At 38.3% G+C, this 19,940-nt stretch overlaps 1 protein-coding gene across 4 annotated transcripts in view; it reads right to left on the bottom strand.

Annotated features, from left to right (window-relative positions):
* The window catches only part of POLR3G (RNA polymerase III subunit G), a 59,570-nt gene extending 39,664 nt beyond the window's left edge, over positions 1 to 19,906 (bottom strand). For all 4 annotated transcript variants that reach the window (XM_064596360.1, XM_064596359.1, XM_064596361.1 and 1 more), the window contains exons 1-4: positions 19,749 to 19,906; positions 11,790 to 11,939; positions 8,957 to 9,086; positions 1,273 to 1,329 (exon numbers count right to left, since the gene is read on the bottom strand). In XM_064596360.1, coding sequence (XP_064452430.1) covers positions 1,273 to 1,329; positions 8,957 to 9,086; positions 11,790 to 11,906 — 304 coding nt within the window. In that variant the 5' untranslated portion in view covers positions 11,907 to 11,939; positions 19,749 to 19,906. The remainder of the gene's footprint in view (positions 1 to 1,272; positions 1,330 to 8,956; positions 9,087 to 11,789; positions 11,940 to 19,748) is intronic.
* Between the last annotated feature and the right edge of the window lie 34 nt (positions 19,907 to 19,940).

Here is a 19,940-nt window from a genome sequence, read left to right as displayed (position 1 = left end):
AATAAGTAAATATTTAATTTGCCACTTACTTTTAGTTTTCTTAAAGAATTATTTATTTATTTTAGAGAGAGAGCGTACACATGAGCGGAAGGGATTCCTCGCTGAGTGTGGAGCCCTATGCAGGGCTTGATCCCACCCCTGAGATCATGACCTCAGTCAAAACCAAGAGTCGGATGCTCAACTGACTGAGCCACTCAGGGATCCCACTTTCTTTTCTTTTTAAGCACAGAATTAATCAGAAAAATGAAGCAACATGAGAATGGATTAAAAAATACTGCCTACTAATAAAAACTCAGTATATTTTGTAGAAAGCATTTGTATCTCAAGCTATTTTACCTGAACTAATAAATCTGGCTTTGACTATATTTCTGCTTTTATAAGTGATTCATAGATGATCATGAAAAAGTATGTAAAGAGAATCATTCAGGAGATAAATATTTATGATGTGGCAGATATGAAAGATCTGAGATAGGAGAGGGTTGAAGGAAAATCCAACTTTATCAATGATCCACACTGAAAAGACCACTATAACCCATGCAAGCAATAATGTTATAAATGCCATTTATGCTCTTACATAAAGGCAGTTTCCATGAAACACCAAGGACAGAGAAGTCAAAGGGAAGTGAGTTAAAATGAGAAGACCTGGGTTCTAGTAGTACTGTCCAAGTCACCCTGATAAATCACTCCATTTCTATGGCAACATTTCTTTAACTGCAAAATGAAAGAGCTGGATGAAATCTCTCTAGCCTCTTCCATCTTGCCTCTGTCTAAGGAAAATTTGTGAACTTTGAAAAAAACTCTCTTAGATATGTTTCTATTGAAAAGGCATCTTAACAAATAAAAGTAGTCTATGTCTGCTTGAAAGAAAGGAAGATCCATGATTTTGGCTTAAAATATCCTTTAACTAGACTTGTTTTCTCCTCAAAAGCTTAAAATCACTCACAAACACGGAAGTATTATTGGTACTGTAGATTAAAATTGTGATTGTGGCAAATGGAAATGGAAACCCCAAATGGGTTTGGCAAGTCCTATTTTATAAAAAAGTATTTTAAGAACTTCAAAAACACTTTAACTCTTCCTTGTTACAGTATAAAAGTCTTTTTATTCTAGTTTTCAAAGGATATACATTACTAATTAATTATAGGAAAGGAGCCAGCCTATTTTCCTACAGTGAAAATTCCTATGGTGAAAATAGAAAATTTTCCCTAAAAAAATATGGGGTAGGGAGATAAACTTTAAAAATTATTTTAATATTTTCAGTTTTATAATTACCTGGTATCCACTCCTCTTTGTACACCTTCATGTATCTTTTACTATATCTTTCAATATCTAGAAAAAAAAGAAGTGTTCATTAGAGAAGTCAAGAATAAGCCTGAACGTAAGTCATTCCTTAAGCCGTAACTGAAAACAGCAGATAACATCTTTTATTTCAGGGCGCCTGGGTGGCTCAGTCAGTTAAGTGTCTGCCTTCAGCTCAGGTCATGATCCCAGAGTCCTGGGATCAAGTCCCATGTCGGGCTCCTTGCTCAGTGGGGAGTCTGCTTCTCCCTCTTCCTCCCCCTGCTTGTGCTCTGTCAAATAAATAAATAAAATCTTTAAAAACAAAACAAAACAACTCCCCCAAACATCTTTTATTTCACACATAGGGAATTTCCTATATTTGTACATAATGTGTTCCTGAACACCTATTGAAAAGTTCAATAAATATTACAAGTTTAAGGAAGTGGCAAGAAACTGGGTATGAATGGCTGGGGGTGAGCAGAGACCTAAACCCTGATCATGGTTTTTAGAATCAGACAACCTGACTCATCTCTGAGAATATTCGCTAAAGCCCAAAGCCAGGTCAGGAAGCCACTTACATATACGGGCAAGTAAGCCTTCTTGTGACACTAGCCTCCAGCTCCCATACTTTAAATCTTATGTAATTGGGATGTATTAACTACCTAAGTGGAGATGGAAAGCTGTATGCTCACCTCCAGTGCTTGATACACACATTAATACACAGGCTTCTCAGTGAGCTACTCTTCACAACCCATTGAGGAGGAGAATGGGGAAAAGGGTAGGAGTAGCTAGGTTTGGACTTGATGGGGTATGAATGAGCAAGCTGCAAGTCTTCCACATGAACTACTGACAACTCTCCAGGGACCTTCTGTGCTTGCCCAAAATGGGAGTGGCTCTTACTTCTCCTTCGCCAACTCTGCCACAAGAAACTCCCTTAATAAGGGCCCAAACCCTTTCCTAGCAACTTAAGTTAGCAAGGAACACCATCATGCCATAGCCTGAAACCATGGTTCATCATAACATGTGGTTTAGGAGTATAGCCATGAAATAGGGAAGTTAATACAACAGATGCAAACATAAAAAACAAGACCCAAATATGTACTGATTTCTCTTCCATGTTAAGAACATGATTCCAAATAATACTAAGACCATAGTGTTAAACAAAAATAACTAAAATAAAGAGTAGATCAGTGAGACCAAGAAATCAAGCTTTTCTAGGTATTTAACTTTTTTGACTTCAATCTTGCTCTCAAGCTTTTCATCTGTAAAGAGAAGTCAACACAGATGACAGATTTGCATTTAAAAATTTTCTCCACAACAGATTGCATATTTTGGAAAAATTTAACCTTTAGTAGTAAACTTTAGAAGAATAAGCAATATTGAAAACTACTGAGATCCAGTTAGAAAGAAACAAAGGATTTGAATAGACATTTCTCCAAAGAAGATATGCATGGAAAAAAGCATGTAAGATGTTCAACATCATAGTTATTTTGGAAACTCAAATCAAAACCACAATGAGATACCACTTGATACCCAAAAAGATGGCTATAACCAAAAAGGCAAGGGTGTGGAGAAACTAGAACCAACAAGTTTTGGGAAGGGTGTGGAGAAACTAGAACCCTCATATATTGTTGGTACTGTAAAGTGGTGCAAGCACTTTGGAAAACAGTTTGGCAGTTCCTCAAAATGTTAAATATAGAGTTACCATATGACCCTAGATAAATACCCAATAGAAATACCATATGTCCACTCAAAAACGTGTACATAAATGTTCAAAGCAACATTACTCATGATAGCTCCAAAGTGGAACTGACCCAAATGTCCATCAACTGGTGAATGGACAAACAAAATGTGGCATATACAAACAACAGAATACTATTCAGCCATAAAAAGGAATGAAGCATGTTGTACCATCAGTGAACCCCGAAAACATTATGCTAAGTTAAAGAAGCCAGTCACAAAAGGACACATTTTATGATTCCCTTTTTTAAAAGATTTCATTTTTCATTTTTAAGTAATCTCTACACCCAACGTTGGGCTTGAACTTACAACCCCGAGATCTGAGCCAGCCAAGCATCCCTATGATTCTACTTATATGAACTGTCCAGAAGAAACAAATCACTACAGACAAAGCAGATTAGTGGTTGCCATGGCTAAAGACAGGGGAGAATGAAGGGTCATACTAATAGGTACAGGATTTCTTTTCAGGTTGATGAAAAGGTTCCAAACATCAGAGAGTAGTGTTGGTTGCACAATTCTGTAACTACATCAAAAGCCACTGAATTGAATACTTTAAGAAGTGTATTTTAGGGGCGCCTGCGTGGCTCAGTTGGTTAAGTGACTGCCTCGGCTCAGGTCATGATCCTGGAGTCCCGGGATTGAGTCCCGCATCGGGCTCCCTGCTCGGCAGGGAGCCCGCTTCTCCCTCTGACCCTCCCCCCTCTCATGCTCTCTGTCTCTATCTCATTCTCTCTCTCAAATAAATAAATAAATAAATAAATAAAAGAAGTGTATTTTATATATGTGAATTTTATCTCAATAAAGCTATTATTTAAAAAGAAAGTTATTAGAAATTATAATAATAATTATTATTATTATAAGAACTTAAGTATACTAAACTCAAATTTATGTTCCATTATTTTCCTGGTTTTGAATGTCTATTTACCCAAAATGGGCAATGTCTTTTGAATGCAGTTAACTGTGCATCAACTGTGCATTCTAGGAATGCATGTACAGTTGTCATGCACAAATTCTGAATATATACATTTCATATATCCTGATTCCAGATTTCAAATATATCTTTATTAATAAATTCTAACTTGTTACTTCTGGTTCTTCTCACACTTGCACCATCAAAATGATTCTAGATTAGAAATACATTTCTAATAGGTTCCATCTTACCATTATTTCCAATTCTTCATCTTATACTCGCATTGCCAAATGTAATACTTTAAAAGCTTTGATGGGACGCCTGGCTGGTTCAGTCAGTTAAGCATCTGCTTTTGGCTCAGGTCATGATCCCGGAGTCCTGGGCCCAGCATTGGACTCCCTGCTCAACGAGGAGCCTGCTTCTCCCTCTCCCTTTGCCACTCCCTCTGCGTGCTCTCTCTCTCTCAGACAAATAAATAAATAAAATCTTAAAAAAAAAAAAAGCTTTGATGGCTCACATTTGTGTTGAAGTGAGGATGGCCCAGCCATCTTCTTTGGTCTATAATTGTAAAACATTTTCATTATTAAATTTATAATTACCAATTAACATGATCAATCCAACAAACTGTTTCATTTCTACATAACCTATTTCCTTTTGATCATCTTTGTCCTTGCCTTTAGCATTTGTCCAGTTACAAACTACATCAAATAACTTTTGGTACATAAACACATAAAAAAAAAAATATGGTCACATGTCATTTCAACAAACAGGATGTTCCCGGTTCTTATTACAAAATATTATGTGATGAGGAGCTTTTCAAGGACTAATGGTATGAGAATACTGTATTTCCTTTTTCTTTTTAGATATATATTGTTTACCCATTGACTCTTGAGTTTGAGAAAATTCATCTAGAATACTCTCATCTGAAGACTCAGAGATTTCACTTATACAATCAATTTCACGATCATTGTTAGTGCCCAAAGAACTGCTGCATCTACATTCATCTTCTGATTTGTCTAGTGCAACACCTTCCTCTGTCAGTTTTCTTCTCTTTGCCATTATGGGCTGAAAATGAACAATTCTGGATTCTCAATTGTACTCTATGAAAACAAAAACAAAACCAAACAAAACAACTATAAAGACAAGTCTCTCTAGACTTCTTTTATAGCTTCCTAAAAATTAATGTAATACTTTGGGCAACACAAAAGAAACACTAAAGGATAATGTAATAGTGATTTATTTCAATACTGCACCATGCTTCAAGGCAACTTCATCATTCTTCCTTTTTTTTTAAAATTATTTCAGTCTTTTATTTTCCAGGATGGGGGGGATAATTCACAAGTAATGATAAAATAGTATCTATGCTGATGAAATAGCAAGATGTTTAAAGATGAAGGAAAAATAAGATCACTAAGATTCCAGAATGTATTTAGATTTATAAAAGGATACAACAGGCCGATATGGTAATGCTAAGATAAAATGAGTTTTCTTCCTTTATTTTTTCATTTAAAAAAGAAATTATTTAAAGACTTTATTTATTTATTTAACAGGGGGAAGGGTAGAAGGACAGGGAGAGAGAGAATCTCAAGCAGACTCCAGGCTGAGTGCAGAGCCCGATGTGGGGCTGGATCTCACAACCCTCAGATCATGAGCCTAAATCAAGAGTCAGACGCTTAACTGATTGAGCCACCCAGGTGCCCCCTTTCTATTTTTAAAATAAATTCTCTTTGTTCTTTGGAAGATCTCTATTAAAAAAATAAAAGTTATGAATATCAATCACTGCTCAAAAATAAACTCAAAAATCAAAATCGGGTCTCATGGACCCTGATGGTACATTGACAGTTAATAAAAACCAAACTCTATTTATTCAATAACAGATCTTGTGGCCATACTGCAGGTAAATGTGTAATTCCTATTAAGCTTCTGAAATTCTAAAAATGGCTTACAGAACCATCACAACTATCATGCCTGTTTTTACCTCATTGGACCCTAGTGGTTCAGGAACCTGAGCTGGGAACCATTGGATCAGATGCTCTCCATATGCCCTTGCAGCTATAACCCATTAAAGTAATAATATTTATTGGTGTTTTTCTTTTATTACAAAGATAACAAATTTCATGTAAAGAAAATAACAATCATTTCTATAATTCTATCCAAGAACATTATAAACAAATTGTGAAGATATCACAAGAAATATTTTCATTCTATGCCCTTAGTTCTTTGTGATCTCAATACCCTGAGCCACTAGCCACTTAATTATCAGGAAACCTTGACACCTCTTACCCTTATTTATTTACATGAGTCCCTAAGTCTCTCTTTTCTAAAGCATATAGGTGGTGAGTGATAGGCGAAGGCTGCTGAAGGTACAGTGATATAATACTACCCAGAACAAGCTCCCTCTGACAGTTGCATACTTCTGTTCAGCCTGGCCAATTTTTTCTCATTTGTGGTGTGCATAGTACATAAACACTTTATATATATGAATACACACACACACATATATAAGCATATATATATATAGTAAATACTATATTAACCAATACACATGCGTATGTGTATTTTTTTTTAAAAAAACTTCATTTTCAACCATAGTTTTCTAAAAACACATTACATCAGAAAAGAAAAGTAAGGGTATTTACCCCAAAGATACAAAAGTAGGGATCCGAAGGGCTACGTGCACCCCGATGTTTATAGCAGCAATGTCCACAATAGCCAAACTGTGGAAAGAGCCAAGATATCCATCGACAGATGAATGGATAAAGAAGATGTGGTATAGATACACAATGGAATATTATGCAGCCATCAAAAGGAATGAGATCTTGCCATTTGCAATGACGTGGATGGAACTGGAGGGTATTATGTTGAGTGAAATAAGTCAAACAGAGAAAGACATGTATCATATGATCTCACTGATATGAGGAATTCTTAATCGCAGGAAACAAACTGAGTGTTGTTGGAGTGGGGGGTGGGGTGGGAGGGATGGGGTGACTGGGTGATGGACACTGGGGAGCGTGTGTGCTCTGGTAAGTGCTGTGAACTGTGCAAGACTGTTGAATCTCAGATCTGTGCCTCTGAAACAAATAATGCAATATATGTTAAGAAAAAAAAAAAAAGAAGAAGAAGAAGGTAGCGGGAGGGGAAGAATGAAGCGGGGGAAATCGGAGGGGTAGATGAACCATGAGAGACGATAGACTCTGAAAAACAAACTGAGGGTTCTAGAGGGGAGGGGGGTGGGAGGATGGGTTAGCCTGGTGGTGGGTATTGAGGAGGGCACATTCTGCATGGAGCACTGGGTGTTGTTGTGCACAAACAATGAATCATGGAACACTTCATCTAAAACTAATGATGTAATGTATGGGGATTAACATAAGAATAAAAAAAAAAAGGAAAAGAAAAGTAAACATGAAGATTTTGAAGGAGAATGTACTTGTATCAATTTGGAAAATTTTATACAAGCATTTTCTCCAGAAAGAAAAAGAAACAAAGATTCCTTGTATTTTTAAATACTTTGTGCAATTATCAAAGATAAAGAGCCTCTTAATCCAGGTACAAGCCAACCACTCCCAGAAACCAGCAAGAAAATTATGTTCCTAATGTCCCTATTTAAAAGACTCACAGATATGCTTTAATAAAATGATATACTTGTAAATTAGACCTGTGCTTTAATAACGACCACATTTAGTTAAGTAAATCTGTTCCATGGTCTAGAGAAAACACTAATTTTAAAAAGATTAAAGTATACCCTACACTATTATTTTTTCCACTAAGAATGAATGTTTATTAGTTCATTTAATCTTACTTTTTTAAATCTTTAAAATGAGAGCTTTAATTTCATTTTTGAATCAAATAGATAAAAGCATGCCACATAATCATGAAAGTAAAAAAAATTCAGTATTTTTGAGATAAAAATGTCTTATGAAACCATTATATCAACTTTAAGCAGCTATGTTTGAAAAATTCAATGAACTTGTCTAAAATGCTTCTTATAATTATGAGCACATATATTACTACATAAGACTTTCTTTTTGACTCTTAGCCAGTTCTAAGTCTTTTACAGAGAGTGAAAATGGAATGCATTTTTAATACTAATGGAATGAGAGGATACTATATGAATTTCTCATGCTTTAATGATGTTGTTTTGGGAACTCAAGGATGATATCGATCTCTCTAATTTCAACATTCAAGGGCAGAAACTGAAAATCAATATAGATCTACTGTGCTAAATAACTACCCAGGAATGGGTTCTCTTCCTCTAAAACCACTTCCCACTCCCTGAGACTGTCAAGCTTCTCCAACTGTAATTTCTCCTCTCTGTCCTTGGCATAACCAATGAGTACATGCTTTATGCTTCCTATTATGTCTGATATACAAATAATAAGCCAAAATACAGTCAAGGCTTTTAAAAATTTTAACCAAAATATTAAATAATCAGAGACTTACATAGGATTTATGGATAAGGATAGTAATCATTGCATTATATACATATATGAGCAAAAAACCACTTTAAATCTAACAGCAGGCAACTACTCACAATAAATAATGTTATATACACACAATGAAATACCACATAGTCATTAAAAATCATATTTTCCAAGAATACTAAGGTTATGTGAAAAGGCTAATAACATGCTATTGGGTAAAAAAGGAAGATACAAAGACTATGAATCCAATTTTATAAAAAGAATACACATATAAAAGAAAAAAATCCAGAATATGCAATAAAATATTAACAGATCTCTAGATGTAAGCATTATAGGTGACTTTTATTTTTTAATATTTTTCATAATTTTCACCAAACACATAAAACATCTCTTGAAAGGTAATTTTAGAAATAAAATATCAAAAAGTTTAAAATACATTTTTCTGTTAAATCAACATTAAGTATGCTTTTTCAAGGTAGTGGATAATTTCTGATTGAACTAAATCAAGCAATCATTAAGTGCATTAAATGACTATATATTTTATATAGAAACACTGTTTCATCTGTATACATTCAGCCACATAATCAAAGATTCCACTACCCACCTTGTTTTTCTTCAGGTGTTTCTATGTAATAAGGCATTCTTTTCATAGTTTCTCTCAACTCCTGTTTCAAGGCCAGCATATAATCTTCACCCTCTCCTGCTTTCAGTGGCACTGGTTTATAATCTGTATCCTTTTTAAGAGACAATTTTTTTAATAAGTTAAGTTTTTAAATATCCCTTTTGTCTATAATCTGGAAAATGTCAGTTTTATTGAAAAACTACATTTTATAGATACTAAGTTTTACAATCAACTGAAAAGATGTTGAGCTTTTGTAATCTATTTAACCTTTTAGCCCATTTCCTACTTTGCTCTTATTTTACAGGTAGGAAAGAAAGATGCTTAATTTTCCTACTGACCACACCAACAATTATTTTGTTACATAGTCTGTTGACCGTGATTACATAGTTTAGAACTCAAAGCACCAGAATGAGAGCAACTGCTTTGGTTTCTTATTAACCTCAGTTAGTAGTGGTGGTATTAGTGGGAGCAGTAGCTAAAAAAAAAAAAGAATAGAAGTAGCAGCTATTATTTAGCAAGTGGTTACTCTGACCCAGATGTCCTCAATATTCAACATCCATGATCCCATTTAAACTATCATCAATATTTTCCCTTTGACAGTAAATAAACTGACAAGTGAACAATCTATAAACTCACACGACATGTAAATGACAAAGCAGGAGTTTGAACCTGCATCTTCAATTTTTTTTTTTTTTAGACAGAGAGAGAGTGTGCATGTGCATGTGTGTGTGGTGGGGGGTGGGGCACAGAGGGAAAAGGAGAGAGAATCCCAAGCAGGCTCCACACTCAGTGCTGAGCCTGACCCAGCGCTTAATCCCAAGAGCCTGAGATCATGACCTGAGCCGAAATGAAGAGCTGAATGCCCAACCAACTGAGCCACTCAGGTGCCTCTTGACGTCTTCAATTTTAACGAACTACACACATGCACACATATGTATATTATGTATATATATTCATAAAATATATGTATTTATTAAAAAGTGGGACCTCAGGTTATGTAGTAAAGACATTTCTTAAAAAAAAGACATTTCTAGTATCAGAGCAAAGTATAGGGTACATTTTCAAAATTTCACTCTGAATTTGTTCATTCATTCTACAACTATTTATTAAGTGCTTACTACAAGCCAGACACGGTTAGACAACAAGAGACACCATGATGAACTAATCAAACTTCCTGCCCTTATGGAACTTACATTCTAGGGGAGAAAAACACAAGATGTAAGTAAACAACGAGGAAATACACAATTTCAGGTAGTGATAAGTGGCATGAAAATGAAGCTGGGCAGAGGAAAGAGTGACGGACAGAGTACATGGAGGCTGGAGGTATTGGTCTAGACAAGGGTGAGCACACGTGACCTCTAAGGAAGTCACATTTGAGCAGAGCTCTGGATAAAATTAGGAAGCCATCATGGAAAGACTTGAAAACAGATGGCTCCAGCCAGGGAAACCAACACAGGAAAACGTCTGCGAGAACAAGGAGGCCATGATGGCTAAGGAGAGAGAAGGTCAGTGACAGGAAAAGTTAGACAGACATCAGCAAGGCCCTATCAAATAGAGCCAATTTGCCAGCAGTAAGGAATTACAATTTTATTCCAAGTATAAGACAACATGTCCTAATATTCCCAGTGTTTAGAAGTATCCTCACACATGGAGAAGAGCTTGTTTTAAAAGAAATCAATGTATAAAGTGACATTATGCCTACACATGAGATGTGTATTGTTGTTTCAGGCTATTTACTAAATATCAAAAAGGCAAAATACCAAGAGCAAAAAGTAGAGACTCCCTGTGGAAGACACCTAGATCCCTAGATACATTTGTTCAGGGTCCTCTACTTACATACATCTTTTGACAAGGGACTTTTCCCTTTGAAATAGAGGAAAGATTCCTAGATTGAGGGGTATGTGGTTATTTACGATTTTTTCATTTTTTTATATCATAGCACATACACACCTGGAAATGTAAGCTTAGATTTTAAACTAAATGTAAAGTGAAAGCATTCAATATTATGCCAATTGAGTTTACAGCATACTCATTAAATTTAAAAGCAACACTAAATGTAGTAGGAACGCTTAGATGTTGAGAAACATCAACAAAATTCAAATTGACTTTTTTAAAAATAGAGAAATAAGCAAAAAAAAAAAAAGAAGTTGAGTAGGGACTAAAAGACCAAATGGTATACTAGGGAGCAAAATCAAATCCTATAGATACAAGATGAGAGGAAAATCATTAAGTGAAAGTCTGGTAGAGTGAGGACCATTGGGGACCACTGTAAAATCTGACCTGACTTTCAAAAATATTATTTTGATGTTGGAATACATCAAAAACACAACAGAAGGTGCAGGAATTGAAAAACAAAATCTTTCTTAGTTCACATAGTACTGAGTATATTCAAAGAAAGGTGACTACAGTTTTTTCTGTCTTTTAGGAAAGCAGTGTTAAAAATCAGAAAGAGGGGCGCCTGGGTGGCTCAGTTGGTTAAGCGACTGCCTTCGGCTCAGGTCATGATCCTGGAGTCCCGGGATCGAGTCCCGCATTGGGCTCCCTGCTCAGCGGGAAGCCTGCTTCTCCCTCTGACCCTCCCCCCTCTCCTGCTCTCTCTCTCTCATTCTCTCTCTCAAATAAATAAATAAAATCTTTAAAAAAAAAAAATCAGAAAGAGGTTCAGGGAAGCACACCGCAGCGAAGCACACCCTCTTTTACTTTCTTACATTTAAGATTTTATAATGATATCCTCTATTCAGTCCTATATAGAATTTTAATTTTCTTTGAAACATGAAAAAACAAACCGTGAGAAATCCACTTTTACTGTACTTACGGGAAATAGTGGAGGGGGTTTCAAAACTACATCAGGTAACTTTTCACCTCTGCCAAATCCAACTGCCTCAATATTAAAGGTGTAAGCTGCACGTCCGCGTCCTTTACTCCCAGCCATCAGAATTAGTTATACCAGAAAAGTGGGCAAATTCTGAAAGACATCATGTAAAAAAGGAAACCAACATAATTTTAAAGCAAAATATAAAACTCTGCCTGTTAAGTAGCATGGCCAATTTAAAATACTTCTGGAAAGTCCAACTTGTAAAGAAAGAACCACATGATAGAGTGATTTCTGGACCCCTCACACCTAGTCATGCCTGGGGGTGATAAGAGGATGGCCTCAACTATCTCATCTCGGCCCTGGGTGAACAGCTGACCCTGGGTCTCCTCTAAGATGCCACCCAGACCACTGCATAGCCAGCTGACGCACTTCTCTCCACCCCTCTGTGATCTAGCCTCAAGATCTTGGACATTTGTGAAAAGTGTGGACAAGGAAAGGTCTGGCTGAGGAAGACAGGCTGCCTTGCTTTTTCATTCAACTTGAAGACTATCATTAGTCACGTATAATATCACTAGTCATATACACTTGAGATTTTTAAATGAATTATTTATCCTAGAATTTGAGTGTTGGAAAGAATCCTTGAGGTCTAATCCAATGTCCTTTTAGAAATGGGAACGGGCTCAGTAAGACTCTGAAGTATGTCCAAGCAAAAACAAAATTGTTAAAGTTCAGAGAAAAACATCTGAAATAGTTAAAGGTACGATAAACCTGTCCTCTTTTCAACTTTGGGGACAACAGTGATGTCACCTACTCAAGTTCTGCACTGAATTTCTGAATTGTCTGAAACATGATTATACTATAGTGTGAGAACTGCTGGCAGAATATTAACAGGGATCCCTACACCAAGGCTCTTTCATTACAAGTCTGCATTTGACTGCCGTGATGATTTAACACACATCCTCTAAATCTCTTTTCCCATTGATAATACGGTGTATCCTTCAATCCTGCAAGCCTAACAAAGCAGTGATATATCCTCCCATATCACTCAACAGTTCCCCTTTCTTTCTTTCCTTACCATTATTTGAAAACATGAGGTCATTTCCTGGACAACGCTTCTCCAAATTTAAGGCACATGAGAATTACCTAGGAATCTTGTTAAAATGCAGTCTTTCATTTGGTCGAGAATCTGCATTTCTAATAAGCTCTCTGGGGATATCAATGCAGCTGGTGTGCAGTCCACAGTTTGAAAGTAGCAAGGCTGTACATTCTCCCATTTCTAAATCTGAGGAACTGAATCCATGAGAATGTGGTTTAATGCATTCCTCTAGTCCCTGTATTTTCTAAGTAGAGGTGTACTCAAATTTGAGTTAAATTTTTTGAAGAACACTTAAAAGAGATGCTCTGTTTTTCCTACTGCATCACATGAGGATGCACATGAAGTCTCTCTCGGTGATGTTCTCTGGTCAGTGGGTCAGGTGCTATCAGTCTGTTTCATCTAGTATAAACTTCCCCATCAGTTTCTACCTAATGATTTTAGTAGCCATTGATGATTGTAGTCTAGATTCATTATTCCATTATGGACTGTAATTCTATTCTTTCTATATCTACTAATTGGAATTCTATCAGGAATCAATTCCCCTCATTCACTATTTAGTTACAATGAAGCACAAGTTATATAGGAAAGGTACTTATTTTAATAATCAAGCTCATTCCATCTGTCCACCATAAAAGAGAGGGAGAATATCCAAATGGCTGTGTTTCATTTGCTGAGTCACTCAAGCATATGCTTGCACACAAAGTAAGTTTCCCAAGTATGAAAACTGCTGAGCAGAAAGACACGCCTACACTCTAAGAAATGAATTGTGGGAGCCCAGTAGGCATGGTTGAGACCACTGGGCTTAATTCTAATCTGGGATTTGCTACTAAATAAAATTAAGAACAATTCCAGGTAACATTTCCCAAAATGCCTGATCATGAGAATTACCTGGAAAACTTGTTAAATATACCGAATCTCATGTGATCCTCAAGTATTCAAACCTACACCAGAATCTTTGGAGGTGGGCTCTAAGAAACAGTTGGGAAAACTCACCCTAAAAAGAGAGTATATCAGCTACCATTGCTTGATGGAATATCCCTTGAGAAATATCAAACTCTGCTGCCTCTAAACTTCCATATTTACCAAGCACCTCTGGGTGTATAAATTGATATCATTAGTGAATATACTGCCCTTGGCAGAAAAATCAATCCTAGCTCTTGAGCCACCCTTAATGATTACACAGCATTCTGGTCTACAGATTCATCTCTTTTTAGTTTGGCTATTATGAGTCAGTAGTCCCGTACCTAGAGAAATTGACAAATTCATTTTCTTCTCTTGCAGAGATGAGAAGTATTTCTTGGACTCCAGTAACTGTCTCATAGGGAACATGGCTCACAAGTGAGGCCTAAGCCTCAATCTTTGGAATTCTTTGAGTCAACCACTCCCTTGTTCTTTTTTCACCCTCCCAAACTTCTTGAATGACAGGCTTTTTTTTTTTTTTAAGATTTTATTTATTTATTTGACAGAGAGAGAGAGAGAGAGAGAGACAGTGAGAGACGGAACACAAGCAGGGGGAGTGGGAGAAGCAGGCTTCCCATGGAGCAGAGAGCCCGATGCAGGGCTCAATCCCAGGACCCTTAGATCATGACCTAAGCCGAAGGCAGCCACTTAACGACTGAGCCACCCAGGCGCCCGACAGGCTTTTTTTAAACCAACATCCCCCATTTTCTCATTATCTAAATCTTCTCCTACTTCCTATAGACGAATTTCACTGAGTCATTCATTCAACCAATATTGAGCATTCCAGGCACTGTGGCAGGACCCAGAAAGCTTTGAATAAAACCTTGTCCCTGTCCTAAGAGCTTGTATTTCAGCAGCTGAAAGAACACAAACGTGTAAACAAATAAGTGTGTAATATAATGTATGTATTCTTGTTGTGGGTTGAATTATACCCCCCTTCCCCCCCACCAAATATGCTGGAACTCCTAATCCCCAGTACCTGTGAATGTGACCTTCCTTAATTGGAAATAAAGTCTTTGCAGATGCAATCACATTAAGATGAGGTCAAGCCCTCTTCCAATGACAGGTGTCCTTCTAAGAGGGAAATTCGAGAAGAGAGACACGCACAGAGGGAAAACACCATGTAAGATGAAGGCAGAGATTGGAATGCTGCAGTTAAAAGCCAGGAATGGCAGACAGTGCCAGGATGCACTAAAGCTAGGAGAGGCAGGGAGCAAGTTTTTCCTTAGAGACTCCAGAAAGAACAAACCCTGCCCACACCTTGATTTCAGACTTCGGGCCTCCAGAACTGTGAGAGAATAAATTTCTGTTGTTGTAAGCTGCCCAATTTGTGGTAAAATGTGATAGCAGCCCTAGGAAATCATCAATACAGTTCTGAAGAAAAAGAAATCATGGTAAGGGGATAGAGAATAACAAGGGGTATGGTAGTGGCTTTTCACACAAGGAAGGGCTTTCTGTGGAAGATAAATCTGAGCAGCATGCTGGAGAAGGCCTGTGAGCCACACGAGGGCGGGACAAGGCAGAGATGGCTACAGAGAGAAGGAGAGCAAGTGCAGAGGAAGAAGTCACATGCTGGGAGTGTCTGAGGAACAAGAAAGCCATGTTGTTGGTGAGGAGTTAGGAGCAAGGAGAGGCGGGTGGAGGCCAGGTTTTGTGGAAACCTGTGTGAGCTGTGGTAAGGGGTTCAGCTTTTACCTCACTTGTGATGGGCACTACACTCACAAAGAGGCTGAAGTGCGAAGGACCCAGTGGTCCCCGGTGGCAAAATCCACTGGCCTTTTGTCATGCTCTTGGCCTTCCAAAGCACACAGCTCACTGTTGCCTCCTCCCTTTTGGAACTCTCTCTTTCCTAGGCTTTATTAAAACTCCAGGTTTTGGGGCGCCTGGGTGGCTCAGTCGGTTAAGCATCTGACTCCTGATCTCAGCACAGTTCTTGATTTCAGGGTCGTGAGTTCAAGCCCAGTGATGGGCTCCATGCTGGGTGTGGAGCCTACTTAAAAACAACAACAACAACAACAAAAACACCTCAAAACAAAAACAACAAACAACAAAAAGCCCTCCAGGCGTTTCTACCCCACTGACTTTTTTTTTGGTCTACTTCTCTTCTTAAACTTCCTAAGTATGGATTTCCTTAAGGTCCAGTCTTTGGCCTTCTGCTCTTTTTGGTCTTGGTCTTCAGAAAACACATCCATATTCAGTGTTAGATGACCTGTCCCATACTATTATCTACAGCACTGACTTTTGTCTTGAGTTTCAGCCCATGTTCTCACTATCAAAAGAATATTTGGAAAGCACTTTAAACTTAAAATACTGAGATCATCTTCCCCCTACACCAACTAGCTTGCCTTTCAGGTATTACATCTCTATTTCTATCCATGGTACATTATTTTCCCAGTCACTGACATTTGATGATGTGAAGGACATCAGTATTGATTACTCACTCTGTTCCACCCTTCCTATCAAATCAATCAGCTAATTCTTCCTTCAAAACATCCCTTCCTTTTCATCTCCTCTACCATAATCCTGTGTAGCCCCTTTCTACGTCACTTTGGACTGACTGCAAGTTTTGTGGTATCCCTTGTTCTTCCCATTTATTTTAATTTATTCTTCTACATAATTCATCCTAAGGCATAGTTTTGATTATGCTACTCTTCTCATTTCCCTCTTGGCTACAGAATTAAATTCAAACTCCCTACCCAAGTGTTCAGGGCCCTTTTAAGATGGCTGCACCTATCCTCCTGACTCCTTCTATCATCATGTCTTGTTTACCATTCTCTCCACTGTAATCTACTCCCTCCTTCCCCTGCCTGACTGGGTCCCCGTTCACCTGAAGATCCAGTTTAAGTCCCTCAAAATCCACAACAGTCATATCACCCCACCTTGCTCTTAGGGAGAGCCTCCTGTTAAACAGATTTTTAAAAATTGAGGTGTTACATATTCCTGCTCTTTAATTCTGGAAGAAATAGAGACAATGCTCTTTTTAGGAAATGGGCCTTTTCCAAAGGGAAGAAGTTTCACTTATGTTTCCTGTTTATTTCTTCGGCTGTAGTAACAGTAGAGATTTTACATCCCTCACTGTCTAGCATGGTGCTCTCTATACAGCAACAGTTCCACAATTAATGTTAAGCTCCTTCTTTCTTTCTTTCTCTCTTTCTGTCATATGATTTCATGAGCAAATCTACCCAAATCAGTCAGCCTACCATTAACATTGTTGTTGCTGTTTTTAAACTTCCAGAACTTTAAAGTTGGGAGACCTGGATGTACACTGGAATCATCAGAATTTAAAAACAAACAGAACAAAACAAAACTCAAGCTTCCCCCCAGAACAACGAAATCACAATTTCTGGAGATGGGATAGGCCTTAGGACTTTTTAAAGCCTTCCTAGAGATTACAATGTGTAGCCCAAATTAAGAACCACTGCTTCAGATTAAACTTCACATTTTGTAAAAGAGGAAAGCGAAGCCCTGAGAGGTTAGCTAGCTGACTGCCTAAAGACACAGTTAATTCCTAACAAAGACAGAACTGAGTTAGAGCCTCAGGTACCTTTCCATTGTCCATTGATCTACATTATGCTACCTGAAACATACTTCCAGGCTAGTTGAAGACTTCTTTAATCCCACAGATGTCTTTAATCTTTACAAAGAAGTGAATTAGTAATGGCAAAACCGACTGAATTTAAAAGAGTAAAATCAGAAGCATCATCTTCCATTTTGGAATGACTCCTGAAAATTCCTATTCAGAACTGTTCTGAGATAGTTTGATGGGTGTAGTCCAAGCATCCAAGAGTTGAAATGCAAAACCCATTCTAATCAATTATAAAGACAACTTGCAGCAGAGGCTGAGCTAATCTCTAAAATTCCTCATAGTACTGACATTTTATGAGCTATGTTATGGCCCAAATGTATTGTCATCCACATCTCACACTGTCCCTTGCACATATTAGCTAGGTGAATAAATGTACAAACAGATGTAAGCAGGCATGGAAGCTGGGGGGAGACACTGAAAGCCAGGTCACAGTATCCTTCCTGACGAATGACACCTAAATTGCGCCAATCAGAACCAGATAGGCATACTGACCTCTTTTCCATCTCCCTCAATCCCCTCATCAACAGAAGAATGTTAGCTGTATCCTCTCTTACATGTTGACCTCCCTTCACCTCTGCCTTTGTTCAGGCCTTTACCATTTCTCACCTGGATCTCTAACACAGAAAAAATAAATTCCCAGAAAATGCCAGAATCTCCCTTTCAATTCACTCTCCAGTCTTCTCCAGTCTTCTTTCTAGAACATAAACCTTGATGTGTCACTCTCCTTAACTAACAAAGCTTTGAGTCTAACTTTCTGCCTCTTGCCCCCTGCATGCCATACTCTAGCCACTCTCAACTCTACTACACCAACTCTTGCATGTAGCATTCCTTCTGCCTGGAGTGCCTTCCTCCCACATCTACCTGAGCAAGCCCCAGCATCATTTAAGATGCTGTGTAAATGATACTTTTTCTCCACCCAACATGGAGGTAGGTCTCTCCCTTCTCTGTTTCCGAAGTACTACACTGCTTTTATTACCCTTTTAAAAATCATGCTGTAATTGTCAGTTCTTGTCTGTGTTTCCAGTAAGCTCTTCAATTATCCATTCATCAAGTATTTATTAAGCACCCTCTGTGTCAGACCACTTCTCCGTACTGGGAATATAGTAGAGAACAAAACGAAGCTTCTGCTCTCATGGAGCTCATAGTCTAGCACAGGAAATGGAAAGGCCAACTAAGAAAGGACAGACACCCAGGGGAAAGTGTGATGCAAGCAGAAGGATCTATAATTATGAAGGCCTCCTTGAAGACTTATTCACATTTTCATGCTCTGCCACTAATCCGAACCTAGCAAAAGTCCAATAAACACTGGGTGAATTATTGCTGAGCTCACCGCCTAGTAAGGATATCCCTCCATTTCTCCTACAGTAGTTTCCCTCTGCCTACAGGAAAAATACCCAAACTACAGAAAGCTCTGTACTTCCCATGCTCTCCTAACAAACAGTGGTCCTTTAAGTCCTCATATACCACTGTTCAACAATCCTTTCCATTTGTATCCTTACAACACCTAGTTTTTACTTCCACTGCGGTATATATCCCATATTGCTTTACACTGCAATATGGGATATATCTCATGGGTATCTTTATAATTTTTCCTGGCTGAGTAGGGAGGTTAGTCAAGTTCTCAAAGGAATTTTTGAAGCCTAACGATGTTTCCATAGCTGGGAGGTGCTAGGTGGGAACAGGGACCTGGTGTTAATAGTAGGGGTGATTTATGTGGCTGGCTGGGCCACACCCAGGCACTATCCAAGTTTCTTGTTCTCACGAGGTGCGATTGCCTCCACCTTTACTTAGTTGAGCCTTTCTATAAACTTTCTTTGCTCTCTTCCAAGAGCAGACAAACTAACCAAAAAAAAAAAAAAAAAAAAAAGGAGCGTAGGGGAAAGAATACAGAATTTCATTTTTCAGAAGATCAGAAAAATCCTCTCCCCCACGATACAGGGTAAAGTGCCAAGAGTTAGGAAAACATACTGAATATTCGGTCATTAAGCAGCAAGTCTGCGGCAATGACTCGTGCCTGAGCCAATCATAGTCACCAGATTTGAAAATCTACCATCAGTTAGGGAGCATAAATCCCCTTCTAACTCACTGCAAACAGTCTCAGGAAGTGGAGACTAGGTTAAAATCTGGAAGGGACGGTTTTCCAAAGATTTTGAAGGGTTAGAAGAAGAAAAGGTAAAGCTATCTCCCAACGCCCCTCAATCCAGAAGCGCTTTAGTGAACCGCCACCCTTGACTTCCCCCACCTTCTCCATGTGCCCCTTTAACTTCTCTTTACCCTCTCCATCTCCTCCCAGCCCCTCAGGTGCTCCCTCTGTTACCTGCTCACTAAGACTCGAGGCTTGGGTAAAACTGTGCAGCCGAAGTGCCGGCCGGCAAGGAAGGGGTGCAAAGCAGAAGGCGCGGGCGCTCGGATACACGTTCCACCTCTGGAGAAGCGCGCTCCGCCCTCCACGCGGCCTCAGAGCCTCGTTCCGATCCCAGCCAGTTAGCCCCACCCACTCCCTAGTTGG

Source organism: Mirounga angustirostris, unplaced genomic scaffold (assembly GCF_029215605.1).
Source record: "Mirounga angustirostris isolate CCGP_5_RB_7025 unplaced genomic scaffold, mMirAng1.0.hap1 SCAF_7, whole genome shotgun sequence".
Taxonomy (NCBI): Eukaryota; Metazoa; Chordata; class Mammalia; order Carnivora; family Phocidae; genus Mirounga; species Mirounga angustirostris.
The sequence above is the reverse complement of the archived record's forward strand: the minus strand, read 5'-3'. Positions and strand labels throughout refer to the sequence as shown.